This window comes from Bemisia tabaci, chromosome 1 (assembly GCF_918797505.1).
Source record: "Bemisia tabaci chromosome 1, PGI_BMITA_v3".
NCBI lineage: Eukaryota > Metazoa > Arthropoda > Insecta > Hemiptera > Aleyrodidae > Bemisia > Bemisia tabaci.
Genome location: NC_092793.1, coordinates 81,491,355 through 81,511,974, shown reverse-complemented (window position 1 = coordinate 81,511,974; position 20,620 = coordinate 81,491,355). Strand labels below are relative to the sequence as shown.

At 37.6% G+C, this 20,620-nt stretch overlaps 2 protein-coding genes across 2 annotated transcripts; both read right to left on the bottom strand.

The window, feature by feature from the left end:
* Positions 1-1,092: 1,092 nt before the first annotated feature.
* On the bottom strand, positions 1,093-12,533 carry Galt (Galactose-1-phosphate uridylyltransferase). Its single transcript, XM_072306275.1, has 8 exons — positions 12,367-12,533; positions 9,321-9,621; positions 8,296-8,465; positions 6,986-7,191; positions 5,455-5,683; positions 4,234-4,450; positions 3,171-3,279; positions 1,093-1,729 (listed from the first exon to the last, which is right to left on the bottom strand). The coding sequence occupies exons 2-8, from the start codon at positions 9,337-9,339 to the stop codon at positions 1,633-1,635; spliced, it is 1,047 nt and encodes a 348-aa protein (XP_072162376.1). The 5' UTR covers positions 9,340-9,621; positions 12,367-12,533; the 3' UTR covers positions 1,093-1,632.
* On the bottom strand, positions 9,710-12,368 carry Pi3K59F (phosphatidylinositol 3-kinase 59F). Its single transcript, XM_019061478.2, has one exon. The coding sequence runs from the start codon at positions 12,347-12,349 to the stop codon at positions 9,710-9,712; it is 2,640 nt and encodes an 879-aa protein (XP_018917023.1). The 5' UTR covers positions 12,350-12,368.
* Positions 12,534-20,620: the final 8,087 nt, after the last annotated feature.

Here is a 20,620-nt window from a genome sequence, read left to right as displayed (position 1 = left end):
CTTCACAAAAAAAAAAAAACACTGATGAAAATTCACAAAACCATGTCACAGAGGAATTTTTAAAAAATAAAAAAATGCGCTATATTACGAATAACTAAGTGACACTAAGTATGCCATGGAGGGTTAACAAGTTTGTTTTGATACCTACTTCCTACTTGTACCACGATTCGAATTTTGAAATTGAAAGATGCCCTCTTTTGTATCAAATTCTCAAATATTTTCCAGAAAAAAGGTCTGCCCACAATTTGCAATGATAGTGGCCGAACTGAATTAAACAGACAGGAACCGACAGAAAATCCATTCTTTCTTCATGATAAGATTTCCTGACTATATTTTCCCTGGTTCCAAAACAGTGGGATTCTCTGGCCTTCCAACAAAATTTCCTCTTAGATTGTTTCACTTCAATTGCTCTGACTACTGTTAAACACTGCTCATTAAATTCCCTGACTCTCCAGACGGTCGAGAGCCCTGAAACCGGGTCACATGATTGAGAAAAATAATGTGGGAGCGTAGGAAACAGTAGGAGTAGTTTTATGCTTAACTAGCAGCAAATTTTCTCTTGTCAAAATTTCAAATTGGTAAAAATGTTTTGAATATGAAAAAAAAAGCATTAAACTATATCTCTAGTTATCAAGCCTTGTAGAGGGATAAAATCTCATATTTCTTCATCTCAGTTCGATCTTGATGTAACTTAGGAAGTTCCTTTCTGTTTTAAACTTGGTTCGATCGATATATCGACGGTGAAAGTCGGCAATCACATAACTCGTTTGCGGTGTCTGAAAATCTCCGCCTGTACGTCATTTGTTTAAAAGAGAACAAATTGACATTATTTCTTGAAGTTTTTGCAGAATTTTCTTCGAATTGAGAAGAAAAATCATGACAGTTTTAAAGAATTGCCGTTGAGTAGTTTTCCATTTAAAAAATAAAGTATGACAAGAAGTCTGCGACGTCGCAAACCGAGTTATGTGATTGCCGACTTACACCGTCGATATGTATATCTACCTACTTTCAGGGCATAGCCATCAACACATGCAAGTAAGCCAAAACAACAAAAAATCAATGAGTGGGAGAAATTGTTAGTTTTAAGAAAAATGAAAACAAACAAACTTTTATTATCTTCTTTAAGTAATGACAAAAAATGAATCCATGATCATATCACAACAAACTGGTAAAAAACCTATGAGGATTGAATATAAAAAAGGAACAAATTATAAGACACAAATATAAGACGCATTCTTTTTTTCATCCCTACTCAGAAAAAGAGGCAGTTATAATTTTCAGCAAAATTTCAAAATACTTAGTCTAAGTTGATCGCCTGTTTGATTGGAATTATCCTACTTAAAGTCACTTTTTATCACAAAAAAATATGGTGTTCTTTGAAAAACGAAAACAAAGCAGAGAAATAAGACACCAACAGAGAGGTAAATTTTCTTTCAAGCAATAGGATTGGAATATTGCTTGTGGATGAATATCAGGAAAAATAAAGTGATACTCTCGCTAATGAAAAAGAAAACAAATTGACGACTTCGCCATAAATCTAAAAAGTCATTGAATCCAATGCTTTACTCTTGTTGATTATGAAACTACTCCGGTAGCTGTGCGATAAATATCCTAATAAGATCTAATTTAAAGTCATGAAGATTTGTAGTGCTTGTCTGGAAGGTTCCGCAGTTGATCTGCAGCTTTTTCCGGTGTTAAATCACGTTGAGCTTGTGCCAGCAGCTCATAACTGAAAAAGACAAATTAAAAAAAGTTTTTAAACATCAAACATTGAATTTTTAAGTTTGTAAAGAGAGAGGTCTTCAAGTATTTTCCATCTTATGAAAGCAAACTGAATATATATCACAGGAGGGGAATTGATGCGTTTTTGCGGCCGTTTTTGGGCCCACTCTGAATTACCTCAATCCAGCGATTTTCTCATTGAAGGTCCATATTTTACTGAATGCATCAGGACTGGGCCGTTTCGATCTCTTTACAGGTCTATTATTTGCCTAACATGCATCTGAAGGCCGCCGATTTTGGCGAGAAATGTGGGTTTTGAGGGCTTGCAGTCAGATGCCGAAAGATGCGCGTTTTTTGTGTGCCAAAATCGGCATTCAGACTCATGTTTATGCCAGTTTTAGACCTGAAAAGAGATCGAAAATGATCAAATCATGATGCGTATAGTAAAAGATAGACCCATAATGAGCAAAAAATGTAGAGTGGAGGAAATTCAGCTAGGATGGGCCAAAAGACAGCCATTATCGGTACCTCTCTTTTCAGCTGACGCTTATTTTTATCATTGCAATGAAACTCCTTAAAACGAGTTTATTTGGAAAGCTAGCCTTGGGTCCTTGAGTGTGTAGGTATTCATTTCCATAGATAACTGTATTGTTTGACTCCTTTTAGGAGGTCTCTTAGATTAGAAATGGGATTTTGTTCATAACTAGCCAACCATGCATCCGAATTTGATTTTCTTGGGTATTCCTGAAAGCTGATGAAATATTGAAGAGCAGTTTGTTCAAAGAAACGGATTATTTCAATTAATAATCATTTGGTGACAGATTGAGGACAAATAAGCCAATTGCTTTGCGATTTATACTTTGTGGTCACTTCAGAGCAAAGATACAACATTAAGTTTTGAGAGAGCAATTATTACTATAACGATGCGTTACACAAATTACTTGAAAATGTTCGCAAATTGAAGCCTGCCTTTTGGGCTCAGAACTCCTGGTTTTTACACTACGACATTGCCCCTGCGCATGTTGTTGACTCATATTCGGGAGTTTAGTCAACAAAGAGGCATAAACGTAAAATGTAACATATTTATAATGTAACTTTTAGTTATGAAATTATGATGAGGGAAATACGTTAGAAAAATAACAAAGAATTCAGATCACATGATGTTTCGTCGCTTCCCGGATGAAGAAATAAAGCTCCATTCCGAGGGCACAAAATTGGCTAGAATAATTCAATTTTTCCAAGAGAATACCTGTGCAATTTTTGTTCAAGATTTTTGAGTTTTGCACGAGATCAGAGGAAAAAATCGGAGGAATTTCTGGTTAGAAATGTCGCAGATTCTTCTGGTAAAAAATTCAATTTACAAGGTGAAATTTGTCATGTTGGAATGTATACCTTCTTTTATGAGGGCAATGACGATTCATTGTCCTACTTTTTAAAATTAGACTTACCCAACCATGAATTTCTTAATTGTTGCTGAGCGTAACAAGGGAGGGTAATAAATTCCATGCAATAGCCAGTGAGAGCAGTCTTCTTGTAATTTGATACCAGTTGGAGCACCTAGAAAACGAAAAGAGGAAAATCCCAGTATGAAGAAAAGGCTCATTCTTTTAACAACCATTCTCAAACTGCCATTAGAGGAGTAAAATTTTATAAATCGCTAAAGATTAAATAATAAATACTCTCGATTTAATTCTTTTTTTTTTACCAGAGACAGGTTGAGGACCAAAATCTTGGGCACTTTTCTTCCCTATCTGTTTAAATTTAAAGGAGAAACATTAACGGGAAATGAAAAACAATCTTAGAAAATAAAAAGAAAGAGAATTCCAATTTAAAGAAACCCCTGACTATGCATTATGCAAAAGAGGTGACCTAGAAGTTCAAGTTTTTTTAAATGTTTGGTGAGACTTTCAGAAGAACCCTTCACGACCAAATGACCTATCCGGTTGCGATAAAAATGTGAAGGCCGTTGAAAAGGGTTTATGGAATATTAAGGCTGCAAGAGGGAAGAAAGGGTTTTTAAAATATAAAGGCAGCATTACTTTTTGTGAATGAAACTATCGAGTGCCTTATTCTGTCAGAGAGAAACTGCTAAGCGCATTACTCCCCGCGAAAGAAAGTGTGAACTGTGTTTTATGCAAAGAAAATAGTGAAGTGCAGTCTTGTGTGGACAAAAATGTTAAGACTGACTCGAAAAATGTGAAGGAAAACATGTTTTTAGTGGACAGCAATATGAAGGCAGCCCTAAAATATGTGTAGGCTACGTTAAAATGAGTGAGGGCTGCCTCAAAATATGTGAGGGCAAAATTACTCAAACAAAATGTACTGAAACAAAAATACTCATAATGAATGGAAAAAACTTATTAGGAGCAAGAGTTTACCCCAATTTTGAGAAAAGGGTATGACCTGGCTTTTTTTCTAGCATTCTCACGCCTCACAAGAAAAATGATAGGAGACTTTACTTTCTGAAAAAGATTCATGACTTTCACATGAAATTTGATAATAAATGCTTACCATGAAATCCCATTGAGTAAGGAAAACTACATTTAAATAAATTGTCATATTTGATTGTGATGGCTTTCATTATTTCCGCTAGACTTTTCCTTTGAGAGGAAGACAGATCGGACAGGCGTTGAATGTGCATCCGTGGAAGAAGCAAAGTTTCATAAGGCCAGACGGCCCAAAAAGGCACTACAACAACCCAGTCATCATTTTTGACAACAATCCGCTCCTGAAAAAAAATGGAAGTTAATGTCTTTATTTTTTTCTTTTCCAATCATTTAAAATTTAGCAAAATGGTAGTATGATGGAGACTCCACTTCATGTGCTGTTCTCTAATTGGATGTTCCTAGTGGCCTGTAGCTGTTTTGCGGCCGTAAACTATAATAATATAACTATTACTTTTTATAATTTTTTGTTTTTTTGCTTATCATAACATAGAAATGCACAACACTGGGATGCAAGCGAAGGCTGGATTAGTGGATCTTAGGACAGGAGGTTCAATATCCCTTGACCCCTTTTAAAATGATTAGGAGGGTCTAAAAGAATCCTCATTGAAAGGAAAATCATGGTGTTCTCCTTAAAATTTTTGAAGCCGAGTGTTACAATATGTAAGCCCGATCACAAGAAATTAAGAAATTTACAATCAGTGCAATCACAGTCTAACAAAAAGTTTCAAAGTCATAACGATATTTATCTTGGAAAGATGACATACGTGTGTGAAATGTATAAATAAATAAATAAGTAAAAGAAGTTTTGAAGAATAAAAATGCAGAAAAACTAGAACAGTGTACTCTTTAACTAAGATTATTGCAGATCTCTCCCTAAGACCTAGGAGTCCCAGGTTTCATTTTAACAAATATATCGGGACTCAAGTCTCACTTAATGAAACAATGGTCAGAAATGTGCGAGGAAAGGGTTGATAAAGAGGGAAGTATGGAATTTGTCTCAGGGCAATACTTACCGAAAGGAAAGAAACAGACCTTACACTTATTTTGCAGTTTGTGATGTAAAAATATTCTTACTCCTGTTCCTACAGAGGGGATTTCAAGTGAGTTCATGCCTTTTTAATAAACGATTCAAACCCTCTCTGGATTTAATTAAGATTAGAGGCATGCTTAACTTAAATTAGGAGCTATCCCCCCCCCCCCCCCATTTATTTTTATTTGAAAGGAGTATGATAAAAAAATAGATCCATTTTCCACACAAAAAAATCAAGAAAAAATATTACGACACCTTTTTTTGAAGTTCCTTCTCAACATAATCCAGGAGCATTGGCCTTCCATGTCTCTTGTAATATTCTCTTTGGTGATGATCTTTGCAAGCAGGCTCATTGGGAAAGAACGATGAAGCCCAGATTTGACAATGAGGGTGAGGGTTGGAACAACCCATGATAGCACCTTTATTTTCGAAAATTTGAATCCATAGAAACTCCTTACCTAAAATCAATAACTCTTCAATCCATCTGAAAATAAAATGAAAATACATTATCAAAATCAAGATTAAAATAATAGGCTTTGGAGACTTTCAGCACAAAATATGCGAGAGGGAGATCTTCTGAAAAAGCAAAATTGACGAATATTTCTGCAAGGGAGAAATTATTTAGAGCGTCCAATGTTGACTCATTATAGGGTGCCATTCCATACAGAGGATCTACCGTCACTGACATTTTTTTAAAAGATGCCTTGTTTGAGATTGATTTTTGTTGGTAGGTGGTGTTATTTGGAATCGAGAATCTTCACAAGAAATGAGTATAGCGTAATACATGTGAAGTCTAAGGCTGTCACAGACCGTGGGAAGAATGTAAATTGCTTCTTTCTTATAGATTTGCTAGATCCCATTAAAATCCTTATATTCCTCAAATCAAAATATCAATAGTTTAGTAAATGTAGGTATTTGTTTAATGATTTTAGGGATCAACATTGAGGTTGTAATGAACTGGAGGTAATTGAATCGGTTTCTGTTAGACGGGCGTAAGTCCAAAAAATCATAAGCCTTGGCTTTCGTTGATCACACGAGACGCTAGGGCCCATGAGTTTTTGGACTTGAGTTTTGGATCCGTCCCCCAGTGTCCAGATGTGGTTGAACTGGTACGCAATCCCATCAATAAGGTAAAAAATCTGGGCAAACTTCGAATTTTAAATTAAAGTAGAAAGACCATTTTTCTGGGGTGCTAACAATGGTCTATTGTCTTCATACTTTATAACCAACAAAGACAAAACAATAATTTTAACACATTCAAGAGCTTGAAAAAAAAAAAAAAAAAAAAAAAATGTTAGAGGTAAAAAAAGCCCTTTACAACTGAATTTTCCCATTCTATGTCTTTGCTCCTTACATTCAAAGATAAAAGTACAAAATAGAGACAAAGCTAGTTGAAAATTCAAAAGTCTCCATCATAGAGGGAAAGAGAAAAGAGGAAAAACTGGTTATTAAATCACTGGATCATTGGATGGTGCAATATTTAAGGATATTCAAGTACATATCCGAAATTTTTCAGACGGAGCCAAGGATTCTTTAAAACTTCAAAATAAAATTTAAAAAATGTCAGTATGCATTTGAACTTTTCCAAAGGATCATAGACCCTTCAAAATTCACTGAATCTGAATCAAACACTGAACTATAGATGAAATTTTTTAAAATTGCTGTCAAGTTGAACAAATTTTTCTCATGATAAAATTGGAACCAAGTTTGACAGAGGTCAACTTTCATCTGAAAAGATATTTTAGAATGAAATTGAGATACATTACAGAATCAGAGATTAACTTACTTGTCGATGACAGTGCAAATTTCACTGATTGTCATCACTGGAATCGTGACATTCGACTTGGGATGAAAACACATGACTCGACAAGTCCCCCTTGCCTCAGAGATTTGGAAGAGAGGATCATCCGATTTTGGGGGTCCAGGGACATCATTTAATAAAGCTGGAAAATCGTTATTGAAAACATACGTCGATGTATACTTGGGAGTCACCTGCACGAAAAAAAAAAAATTGATGGTATTAAGGAAAAGGAGGCTTTGAATCAGAGTTTACCTGTGATTCAGTGTTCAAGAAATGTACTGAATTTTTTTTTTTTTTTTTTTAAATTTTATTTTTCATTTAAAGAATTATGTGTTCATCATTAATGTGATAAGATATAACTCCTGCCAATGCAGAGTAAAAAGATACAGGCAGCTCACTGATTTTATTTCATCATCTTGAAGTTCAACTTCAAGGAGTTAGTTATTTCATGTATGTACCTATGACCATATGAAATCAGGTTTCATGAGAGTGTGTCCAAGTTCCAAATTCACAAAGTATGTGTACGGTGCTTTCGCATAGCAAGGGTATTAAAAAACCATAACAAAGATTCCATTTCTTTCTCCATAAATGCAAACCACAGCAGAAATAAAACGTTGATCAATTGGACCAAGTTTGTCATAGAGGTTTAATATAATGGGGTTGAATTCAGTTAAAATTGAGAAACACTCATTCACACTGATTTCCCCTTGAATTGTTATTTTGTTGGAATTTGTTCTACCTCAATCAGCTAATCTTCACTGATACGATCAAATTCTCAACAATACTACATCGAGAAATGATAGTTGCTTGCAAGTGCTTTAACCTTCGAATGAGATTTATAGAGTTCCAATTGAACAACACCATTTTACTTCTATTGCAAGTAAGGAGTAGAAACCGGGGTGTTGTGGATAAATTTCTCGAATTTACTAAAGCAATTTTCGGCTTACGCCTTCATCAGAGAACTATTTACAAGTATCACAGGTACAATGCTTTCTTATCATTTCTTATGTTTTTAAGTTTGACACCATCAAATATTTGTGATGAAAAATTTTGAAATGTGAGTACGTATGTTTGTGTACAAGATTTTTCATAATGTTCTGATGATGGCACGTAAGCCGAAAAAAGCTTTAGGTAGGAAATTTATTCACAACACCTAGAATTCTACTCCTTATTCACAATTCTTAAAAGAGTTTCATGAGCTCACCAAAATCATCCTAATTTAAATTTGGTGATAAAAATTCAGACCTTTCCAAAGCAGATGCTTATTTACATCTATCATTTGGAAGTTGACTGACCTCACCGCTGGCACGAGTGACCCCTGGACAAAGTGGATTCCTTGGATCAAATTCAGGCACCTCTTCATCGGTAGACGGTTCAACTTGACCACTCCAAGGTCTTTTTGTCCGGTGTGGAGATACAAGAACCCATTCTCCCTTCAGGGGATTGAAGCGACAATGCTGATGATCTGAAATCAAAGAGAAAATTATTGTGATGAGCAGTATCGTGAAGATCAAGTCAGGCTGAAACTGAGAGATAATCAGATTTGATATCTGATTTTTATCCACAGACAAAATAGCAAGTGAACATTTTGATGAATTTCCATGTAAATCTGGACTAATTTGATGTATCATTCTCTTTTCAGCAGAAAAAACTCATAATTTCCTTAGTTTTCAAAATCAATTGTCCGGATAAAGCAAGGAACCCCAATGCAATCGCAATCGACTCCTGTAGACAACTGTCACTTCCATAGAACTCAAGTTTGCGTACTTGAAATAGTTCAATTACAAAGCCAAAAAGAGAGATACTCATCCTGCAGCTACTAGAATAGTACCCTCAAATACAAATTACATTTTTGAATCAAAAGCATTTCCAATCGAATTGGAGGTCCCACATGAGGGGAAGTTCATTTGAGGATTTTTTTAAAATGTTGGGGAGGAATGAATTTTTTAAATAGAAAGGCTCGGAAATTTCTGCATTCCTGCTATGAATGCATGATCCGTTCATCTATCAATTTCCGAGGATGCAGGGTCACTTAAAACATGCACAAGGCGCGCGAAGGAGGGAAAGCCCCTTAATAGAAGGCTATAATGCATCATTTAATTTCCTTTTAAAATTTTTTTCTTGTTTCCATGGGAGAACTGGGGAAAAATAATGTGTACTTAAATTTGAAAATGAGAGAAAGACGCAGGCATGGTGTGTTCAAAAATTGAATTCTGGAGAAAATTTCCCTTTAATAGAAAAAATGTTAATGGAAAACATTTAAGTGGAAGGGTCAATAAAAATGTGCGCCTAGGGAGAGGTAAAAAAAACTATGGCTTACCTTCAGTGGAGAAATCCATTGGAAAGAAAATCAACTAAAATGATTTGAAATTAACTTCTTAATGTTCTTGGAAAAACACACTGAGTAGGCACTATAATTTATTTAAAAGTCTGAGTTCAATTTAATCAAAATAATGACCGCAAATGAGCTACGTCATAAAAAATAGAGGTCAATTACTATTATCTTACATGTTTCACGTGACTGATGATAATGAAAAGTCTAAAACAACAAGGGCCACTTTATCTTATCACATTCAGGGTCTCTTGATAAGTAGAAGTAGGTACATGCCAATTTGTAGGAACTGTAGGAAGTTGAGGAAAATTAATGATTTGTATTGTTTTTGTGGCAGCAGAAAAGCACAGATGACCCAAAAATCACATTTTGCACACTTATTTTCTCCAATACTGAGCAAATTTATGAAACTGCTCCACTAAAGCAGCCATAACAGCTGTGACTGAGAGATCAAGTAAATTCTGCAAGTGATGAATGGCTTCTTCGTCTCCAAGGTCAAGTCTAAATTTATCTTGTACCTTCTTGACGGCTTTGTCTGGCTCCAGAGCAATGTCTGGAACACTAGCATCCACCATGAGTGAGAATAAGTTCAAAATTAAATTGGAATGTCTTCTTAGATGAAGGAAGGCCGTGTAGCACTGTTTACGAAACTCGTGGTAAAGTTCTGAATTAATACCACCCATAGCTTCTACCATTTCTTTGCTGAGTTTCATGGGAGGAGGAAGAGGTTTTGGATCACGGCCAAGAATGTAACCAAAATCAATATGAAACAACTTTCCATTGTTTGTTAACATCAAATTATCAAAGTGACGATCTCCTACACCCAACAGGTAGGTAATAACGCAGTAACCAGCACAGCTTCTGACATAAGTATCCATTACGTCGGCAGAAATGCCGAAAGGGCCACTTTCACTGGGGTGCCGTTTCCTGAGAAAGTTTTGAATGGTGCCTTCTGTCGCAAGAACTTCAGCAACAGGCACAGATTCAATGAATTGAACAAAACCATGCTTAGTACTTGTGGCCAAAACACGGTAAGGTGTTAACTTCAGATCTAAATTTTCACTTCTGAGAAGTTTATCCATTAGAGTAATGATTTGAAGAATTAATTGATCTTGACGTAGATCATCTCCGTGTTTAAAAATTGCCACATATTCATTATCATCTACAGTCAAGAATGAAAGACGCGAAGGCATTAGAGCTGATTTAAAAAGAATTGCTTTTTGAGGAATGATACCTTTGATGAGGACATTTGGGTCTAAAGGTAAAGGCAGAGGTTCAAAATTGAGAAAATTCATTCGAAACGGTTCTTGATTAGATAGAAGAGCCTGTAATCTATCCATTTTTTTCTTCCGATTTCCACTTTCTCTGGCTACTTTTTTAACAAGTTCCACTAAATTATCAATAAAAACTTGCTGCCTTGTTAAATACAATTGCCGCTTTTGCCACTCAAGACTTCCTTGCTTTAAAGTTTGCATAAAAATTGTCATGACAGTCATATACATTTCTCTAGTTCGCAAATCTTGCTTTACAGTAGTATCTTGATCCTCACACTCAATAGTTAAGTACCAGTAGAAGTAATTGGCTAGCGTAAAATTTCGGCAAGCTCGATGGATAAGGAACATACTCAAATCCATTTCCATGTTGGGACAATCAGTTTCTTGATAAATCTTAAAACTTTTAACAGCAGGTATTGTGCTGTCTTTCATCACTGATTCGTCATGAGCCCCACTTAGAGATGTATCAGATGCAGTATCTCTAGCCTTAATTTTTTTATATGCTTCATTTATGTCATCAAAACTTTCATACTTCAAAGCTTGGACAAGCTGAAGAAGGTACAGGAAAAGATCATCATCTGACGCATGTTGTAAACGAGTGACAGCATAGCGGCGGACAGCTGGATGTGTAAATGCTGGGCTCAGAAGTTGTAGGGCATCCTCGATGTCCATAGGAGCCCACTGCTGCAACAAATCTAATGCTTGCCGGGCCTCGGTGTTTGATCTCCAATTGACACATTCTAAAAATTTGGAGAGAGCTTTTTTGTGGTTGCATAGATAAAAACGAAATTTCCAGATAAGATCTTCTTCCTCGGTAGTCAGCTGCTTTGTTGGAGGGTATCCAATGATTGTGTGTAGCAAGTCTCTAACTGTTGCATTAGGTTTGGCATCTTTATCAGAAATTCCACTACGCACGCTTCTTGCCAGCTTATGGTGTTTATTTTCAACAAGATTCTCCTGCAGAACTTCGGGGTCAGGTACTGTGACTAGATCTGCTTGCACACGAAACTGATACAGCTCATCACCATCTTGCTCGTAGTAAACCACCGAATGTACAATGTTATCATACACCACTGTTGGAAATTCTACCATAAGGTACATGTAATTAGAGCACTTTTTCTCCTTTTCATTTATTATTTCTATCTCCCGGAAAGTCAGTCGGTCCAGCCAATCAACCTCTAACATGTGACCATTATGATGTTTCTTAGCTAATTTAGCTAGTGTTTGCTTATGTTCTTTATCATCATCCTGTGGTTTCCCGGGAGTTTTGCTTGGATAGTTTCCATCAGCTACTTGTTTTGGCCAAACTCTCAGGTCCAACATACCTTGTCTAAAGACACCATGCTTACCAAAAAGAGAAATAGTGGTGCCTCCGACTGGCATGATAGAAGCAGACCCTCCGCAGTCATAGATGGTTAGTGCAAGCTGGGCATGACGAGGTAAATCGCTGAACATGAGAGGAAGTTCAAGCCATTTATTCCAGTTCCATCTATTTGTAAAAGATTTATACGGTGTTGATATGGGTAAGGAAAGAGGATCGCCATCTGAGAATACTTGGCATACAACCATCAAGTCCGCGCATGATTGTTGATAGAGACCAGAGAATTTTAGCATTGGATCAGCAAGCATTTTATCATATTCTGGCTTAAGAATCACACCTTCCAAAGTTCCGACTTTAATTTGAATTTTGGCTTCAAGGGAGCAGCTGTAAACGTAATGAAAATTTTCACTGGAATTATCCATTCTTGAGAAATGCTCACACTCGTAGAGTTCCACTAGCGTTGGATATTAAATACGGTAGAGACGCGGTAAATGGGCGATCATGACATGTTTCGACGCGTCAATTTGATAAAGTTACGAGGAGAGAAACTTTAAACACGCTCAAACTAGAACACGATACAGGGATCAGTAATACTTAATAGAGATTATGAACTCCATTGAAAAAATTGATAACAACACAGCACGAAGGAGCAAAGAAGTAAAATCAGAATCACTGAGGTTAGGTTAGGGTTGGAGCGGAAGTGGCCATCTTTGATTTGATTGTGACGTAGAGATGTAAACAAAAACAATAAAAGTCTCCGCGAAAATTCAAAATTTACCCGCGTAATTTAACCCTCTACTGCATGGAATTTTTTTGCGACGCCGATTTTGATGAAAAAAATGTATGTTATAGAAAAATGTAATTAAAAAGACACGTCTTTGTGCGTGTGTGTGTCTGGAGTCGAAAGTTCATTGATTACTTCACACGACCAGTGTGTAATTTTAAAAGTGGAAAATTAAAAAAAAAAAAAAAAATATGATGTACGAGTTTTTCCGCATGGAGCTCTCTCTGGTATCAATAGTTCATCACCTGCCCGTCAGGAACGCCGAGCGCCGCGGCGTGCTGCTAGCGCGAAACACGCGCACTGACGCCTGCAAACCTACAAGGCTACTTTCACGCATTGCGCAATGTTTGAAGTATCCCTTTAGGTTTGTAGGCGCCAATGAATGTTTTGAGCTGGCAGCACGCCCAGGGTGGCATGTAACGTAAGAGAGAAATGAAAGATTGGAAATTTCAGTGAAATATTTCATGAAACTTCATAAAGCAGTGAAATATGTCATATTTTTCAGAGGCTAGAGCATGCAACCTGCCCTCAAACACACCTTGAAGAAAGTCACGAAACAGGAATCAGTATTTTTCAATATCTTTCATATTTCATGAGGTATCTTACGTGAAATTTCAAGATTTTGTTTATCATGAAATTTTGCCACTCTGAGCACGCCGCGCCGCAGCGTGCCATAAACTTGCCACAATTAATAGGCCAGGGTGTTAAAATTTTGGCAATTTGACATCAAATTCGAAATTAGCGACTCTAAAAACGTCAGTGATGAAACTTTCGTAATCTTCCAGCTATTATCCGCTTTATTTCTTCCAATTCTTGAGTTTTGGACCACAGTGCGCCGCGGGCGGTGGCACATGAAATTCTCTTCCGTGCTCAATCGTCAGACGACAGGTAAACAACCTAGATTATATGGATTACATTTTGCAATAACGAACCACTATCTCTGACTCTTCCTTAAAAACGCATATCTACATAAGGAAACCTATGGCACTTATGTTGTTTCAAAAATGAGCAAGAAATAGTGGTTCCTTATTGCAAAATGTAATCCATATGTTGCACTAAATATTCGAGGAAAATCTCGACGACTCTGTTACATGATCCGTCCATAAACTTCAACTGGAAAAACTTTACTCCGGGATGAAAAAAAATTCCATTTTTCATTTTCTACTTCCAGCTTTCACCCCGGACTTTCGGTTTTCACTTCCTGCTTCCAGTTCTTACTCCCTGCTGCCGATTCTAACTTCCCACTTCCGGTTTTCTATTTCCTTTTTCTGATTTTCACTACCCACTTCTGGTTATCACTTTTCACCTCCGGTTTTCCCATTTCCGGTTTTAGATTCATATTACCGGCTTCACTGCATAATGCCGGTTTTCGCTTCTTTTTTTCGGGTTTTACTTCCTTTTTCAAGTTTTTACTTTCTACCTTCGGTTTTCTCTTCCACCTCGGAGTTCTCGCATCTTCTTTCCGGTGTTCACTTCCTACTTCCGGTTTTCGCACCCTATTGTCGGTATATATTTTCCATTTCTGGTTTTCAACTTCCACTTCCGGTTTTCACCTCTTCTTTCCGGTTTTCACTTCCCATTTATAGTTTGCCTTTTAAAAAGACCGGCTGGATTTACGAGTTATTGCTGTACCCGTGCTAGAAATGCCAATATTATACCTACCTCCTTCCCATGTAGATCCTCTATCCTCCTTTCCTCTCCTTTAACCTCGGAAACTCCTTTTGAACAGACAACTATTCGAGCTCTCGTGTAGGTTTGTTGCCTACACAGCAAAGTTGAAGGCAACGCGCGAGTGGACGATACCTGACAAGATCGGCTCTCATAGTATACAGCGAACAGAGTTCAGTGGTATAGTAGCGAGATAAGGGTGTGCTTTATGGATAGTTAGTTAGTAAGTTAGTTAGTTAGTTATTTTATTTATAGACATCCAGCACCCTAGTCTATTAACGTCTTTACAAAGAATTTGGAAGATGGGTGTATATACAAAAATTTATATTTTTAAATTACGGGAGGAAAAGAGTTTCAGTATTTGGTTGTGACATTAGGTTCATCGCATTTTAGTGGGTTTGTATTAAACTCTCATGTTGGTGTGTTGTCAATGCAGCGAAATTGAAGGTGATCTTTGAAGAGACAATCCCAACCAATATGTTCACAACGTCACCCTGGTAAAAATTGGCAGTAGAAGCTGTGTTCCAAAATACCATAGACCTACAGCCGGCTGTAAGATTTCCAATAGCTTCTATAGCCGGCTACACAATTTCTTATAGCCTTTTATAGCCGATGGCGACTGAGCAACAGCCAAGCGATAAAGTGTATGCTAAATGTTACTAATTACGGATGCTAGGACTGTTTTTGGATTACCGCTCTATTTTTGGGCCGTAGTATCTTGATTTATTTTGCGCGGAAAGCTCCGTACTTTTGAAAGATTCCTGCCATTCCTAATATGTTGGAGCGCCTTCAATTTCGTATGATACTGTGCAATACCTCTGGTGTGAAATAGTTGCTTCAAGCGCCGTGGCACGCTGCGGCGCGGCGAGCGGGCAGCCAGCGCGAAAAGCGCCTTAGCGCCTACAAACCTAACAGGGATACTTCACGCATTGCGCCATGCGTGAAGTATCCCTGTTAGGTTTGTAGGCGCTGGTGCGCGCTTATCGCTGGCAGCACGCCGCTCCGCTCTGTGTTAGGCTCCAATATAATCTTGCGGAGTCAGCGTTTTTCAACTCATGATTTTGAAATGTTTGCACATCCTGTATGGATTATTCTCATTTTAATTGATGAAAAAAAATATGTATTAAAGGAAAATATAATGTGTGTTTTGTGAATATTATGGTGGTTCCGTATCAAACTTAATGATTTCCAAAGCACACGAATTTCTACACAATTTCTTATAGCCTTTTATAGCCGATGGCGATAAAGTGTAAAGCCTGGCGATAGGAGCTATAGCCCGGCTGCATACTTTTTTATCGCTTCGTATAGCCCGGCTATATGATTTGCTCCGCTTTTTACAGCCAGCTATATGATTTTCTATTGCCTTCTTTAGCCGGCTATAAGAATTCCTATGGTATTTTGAAACGCAGCTCCTATCGCCAATTTTTACCAGGGCACAAATGGGTTCCTTCAAAGTTAATAAAGCTATATAAATGGAATGTTCTCAAATAGACATAGTATTCGCTTTATTTGTTCTACCAGGTTTATTAATTGCCAATGCAATACAATTTAAGGCAAAAATCTAATGAACGTCATCTATCAAGAAAATCACACTTAAAACAGACGGTGAGACCGCAAAAATGCGTATTTCGGTTGCGGGATTTTAAAATTGCGGCTCCCATTCTTTTTTATTTAAAATGAGACCAAACAGACACCACGACTTGAAATCTTCCTAGATAATTCTTTGCTTGGATATGAGGAAAATCCCTGATGTTTTCAAGAAATGACGTTTCCATGTAAAAAATTAAGCATGACAGAAAATCTACAACTCAAAATCTATAACAAATCAAGTATAGGTACGCATTTGAAATGCGGCATCTCTGCAGACCCACCATCGACATCTATTTAGTAAAAGCATGAAAGGCAACAAATTCGTTATCATTCCAAGAGAAGTATAAAATACTAGGGGGCTATGCCCCCTGGCCGCTACGCGGCCCAACCCCTAGAGGGCAATTCGCGTTCTCTTAGGCCCACGTCGACAAAAGAACGACCAAAAAAAAAATGAAAAGATTTTCATACCCGACTCTTATTTATCCAATCTCCCTCTGGCCGGGAGCGATTGGACCAACAGGAATCGTATGAAAAAAATCGTCATTTATTTCGAACTTCACGCCAAAAACTTAAACGAAACGGAACGGAGCGTTTCTTCGCTTTTGGATATAGGCTGTAGTAAAGGAGCATACCTTCGATTCACTTACCCTACTAACAGACCAAGATTCAACATTTCCCGCTTCCTTCAATTTTCCGCTAAATTTGAAATCCCCGTCATTTTTCATTGGCGGGAATTGCAAATTTTGCTCCCCTCTCTAAGCTTCATGGTCTCCTCTAATATAAAAAAACTTGGGTCCTATTTTCAAAATCTGATTAGAGCGGGATCATCTAGAGACAATTGCCTGTCGATCGCCGCAAAAATCATGAAAATCGGCCCGGTATAGAACGCTGAAACTAAGCGTTACCAGATACGCCAATTTAGGAGGTCTCGGAGCTCATAGTATAGATGACAGGAAGTCTACAGCGTTGCAAATGGAGATAAGTGGTTCCTCAATTCGGCCATCAATATGTGAGAGTCTCTGATGACAGGGCCGGATCTAGGGGGTGGCCACATGGGCCGCGGCCCATGGCGGCAAATCTAAGGGGCGGCCAAAATTTGCAATTTTTTAAAGTTTAGGTATAAAAAAAATCGGATTTATAAAAACAAAATTACAAACGATAAAAGGCGACAAAAGCTCTCATTTCCTGAGAGTATAGTAATTTCTAATTTTGTCGTCTCTTAGTGATACAAGAGACAGCACCCTCAATAAGTCGAGTTAAGAGAGAAACCAAGCACCCAATTTGGCCTAGAACGGCGCGGCGCAGAGTGAAATGATGACGAGGACTTGAGATTGAAAAGGAAAGCCCTCGGCGCGGCGGTCTGCGCGTTACACATATTAGCGCCTACAAGACTGCATGAATACTTCACGCATTGCGTCAAACACAGTGCGGTCAGCAGCGGTCGGCGGGAAACGCATGGCGCCTACAAGAGTGCATGAATACTTCACGCATTGCGCCAAATACAGTGCGGTCAGCGCGGCGCGGCAGCGGAAGTTAAAATTATTAAACCACACTTATGTTTTGCACATTTTTTTGCAAAAAATGTGTCCAACACGAGTAAACGTGTCTTATGCAACCCGCCCCCATCGGCACATTCACTTGATGGTTTTTATTAAAGTTTCAGAACGAATGAGAATGGGGCGGCAAAATACAGGCGGCCCATGGGCGGCAAGTAGGTAAATCCGGCCTGATGATCAAATGGATTAAGAGTCTGATTCAATCTACTTTCTTATTTGACGTAAATATTATTTATCATGAGAATTATCAGGAAAAAACGGTCTTACATACCGATGGTCCATGAGGCGGAATTGAAGGAGACTTGCATATGGACAAAAACAGTCAAGAGGCTTACGGAAGGTTATGTAATTGTTAATTTTCCATCAATTTCGTCACTTTTATACGTGCCTGATATGGTAATAGATCGTATTCGATACATCAAACGAGTGAGATTGTATCGATATCGATTAATTTAAAACATAAACGTAGCCTCAAAAGTCAATTGAGTAATCTGACGGAACGGGTTTTTTGGGGATGGATTTTAGATTTGCATGTGTTGGCCAAGAGTAGTGAAATTGCCCCGAAATTTCTCACTATCAACTTTTCTGACAAACATCATAAGATTTTAGTTTGAGGTTATGTTCTATTATTCTGAATCAAACGATACATCGAATCACTATCGAATACGATCCATGGCTGGATAAACAGAGCTTGTACCCTAAAGGAAGAAGAAGAAAAAGAAAGAGAGTTTATGCATCGTCGATTGGTTCTTCCAAATTACACTTAAGCGCATGTTTTTACGAAGTACCTGGAGCGAGATGTATGTAAGCAATTGAAAAAGATAACTATTCGCGCTCCCAGATAGACTTGTAGCCTATTCAGTTACATTGAAGGCGACTCGCAATAGAGCGATATTCACATTTCGACGATGAAATTGGAAACACGTGTTTATCGATTGCTGCGATTCAAAATCAACGTTCCGATTTAATGTTTTAAAAAGAGGTCAAAATAACATCATCACTAATAAGTTTCAAAAACTATTTTGCACGCAAAGACAAAAAAGTTTTCAAGAAGAAATGTTGAGGGAATGTACATTTAGAAAATAAATTATGACAGGAAGTCTGTATATGTTACAAACTGAGGCACTGCCCCAAACCGAACCGAGAATAATGCTCAATAAAAGTCACGGGAAAACACAATTTTTTACCGGTTAATCACAGTGTCTCAAAAAAGAGACTTCAAATATCGATATTTTTTTCTGTTTCAACCTTGTGTGAAATCACATCATTAATATTTCAATACAATCATCGATCGGTCGAGGAGCGAAAAGAAACGGGAATCGGCCGAAAAATCGTAAAGATTTTATTCGAGATCCCTCAGTTTGCTTGTAAAAAACCACATTTTGGTATCATATTCGGCCAATTTTCAACTAGGATTACATCCAAATACTATGATACAACATTGATCGTCATTTTGATACTTCGATTATCGTGTGAAAATTTGCATTTTTCGTCATTTTTAAGCATTTTCGGCCGATTTCCATTTCTTGCGGTCCTTGCGTTCGGATGCGTCTATTGAAAAGTGGATACTTCGATTTCAGACATCATAAGGTTGAAATATAAAAAGAAACATCTATAATTGAAATCTTCATTTTCGAGGTACTTGGATTGTCTCACGAAAAATCGCATTTTTCTGTCGTTTTTGAACATTTTTGGCCTCGCAAAATTACGAACTTCTCCTCCGTACTCGGAGACTCGTATTTTTGATCAAAGGAAGGTACAAGTTCGATGTCATTTCGAACTTTAATTTTAATTTCTCTATTTTTTCTTGCCTCTTATATATTAGCACCCTTGATGTGACGACACTTGTTACAGCCGTTCCATGTGCCCTCCTTATAATCTAGCCCTGAATCACATGCATCAACGGAGGTTCCCTGATCAAGAACAAAACCAAATTTTTTTACAACTCGTTCATTGAACCAGATTCAATTTTGGGGCCTAAAATGAGATATTTTTTCGGACAAAATCGGCAAAATCAACTACATGAACCAACGTTAATATTGAGCGAAAAAGAGTGGACGATCCTATAAATAATCTGTCCTATCATCTTTTACTGCAGCAGTGTGCTGCCATCGTTTTCCGCCTTAGCAGTGAATGAAGGAAAGTTAATGCGCCTTCAATTGTCTAGGATGCAACACACACGTCCGTTGAGCCCGAACAGTTCAATCCAGACGTTGTTATCAAAAGTCGCGTCCTTTCCCGTTCTGTCCCGTCGTTCAGTTTTGTAAAATTAAAAGATATTTTCGAGGAAAAAATTATTCAACAGGTCTTAAAGTTAACTGGGAACTTATATGTTTTCAAAATAATATTTTTGGCCGTAAAATCTTTAAATTCTTCCGGCAACAATGGCCAAAAGAGAGGGTAAGAATGGACATCTGAAAGGCACATCCCTTCTCTTTTTCATGCAGAACTGAAAACACATTGAATACATTAAAGTTTCTAAATCTATATAAAAAGCGAATAATTAACGTTCACAGTTTATATTGCAAACTGGCCGCACTGCAGCTTGAGCTTTGGAATTGTTTTACTGCATGAGGAAATCAGTGGAGCCTTTGTGTTTCTCGCGAAATTTTACTGAGGACCAAACACTTAAATCGCAAATTCCTCGAACATCCACGAGCACCATTCATTCATTAATTGCTTAGGATGACAGAGAAATCTTACAATGGGACGTATTTATGCTAAAAGGAACTATGCGCAAGTGGAATGATGGGGTGTGCTCGTGCAAGCTGCACAGGACACAATGTAAAAGTGGATATGGTTCCTTTTGAGAAAATGAAAAAGCGGGATTTGACATTAAATCAAAAGGAACTGAGCGCTAACTCGTGAGCCTTGGATATGTCACAAGAGCGTTGTGAACAGGGCTCATGAGTTAAAGAGTCCCGCCACCGATCTCCCCGTCGTGCCCGGGCTCGATCGTCGCCGCAGACGTCACTGGCGCTTTTAAATTTCCATTCATTCTTTTGGCCCGAGCACTAACGAGCTTACCCCATCTTTCCATATGCACATACTTCCATTTCGAATGAATACGTCCAATAGTGATCTCCAATAGAGTG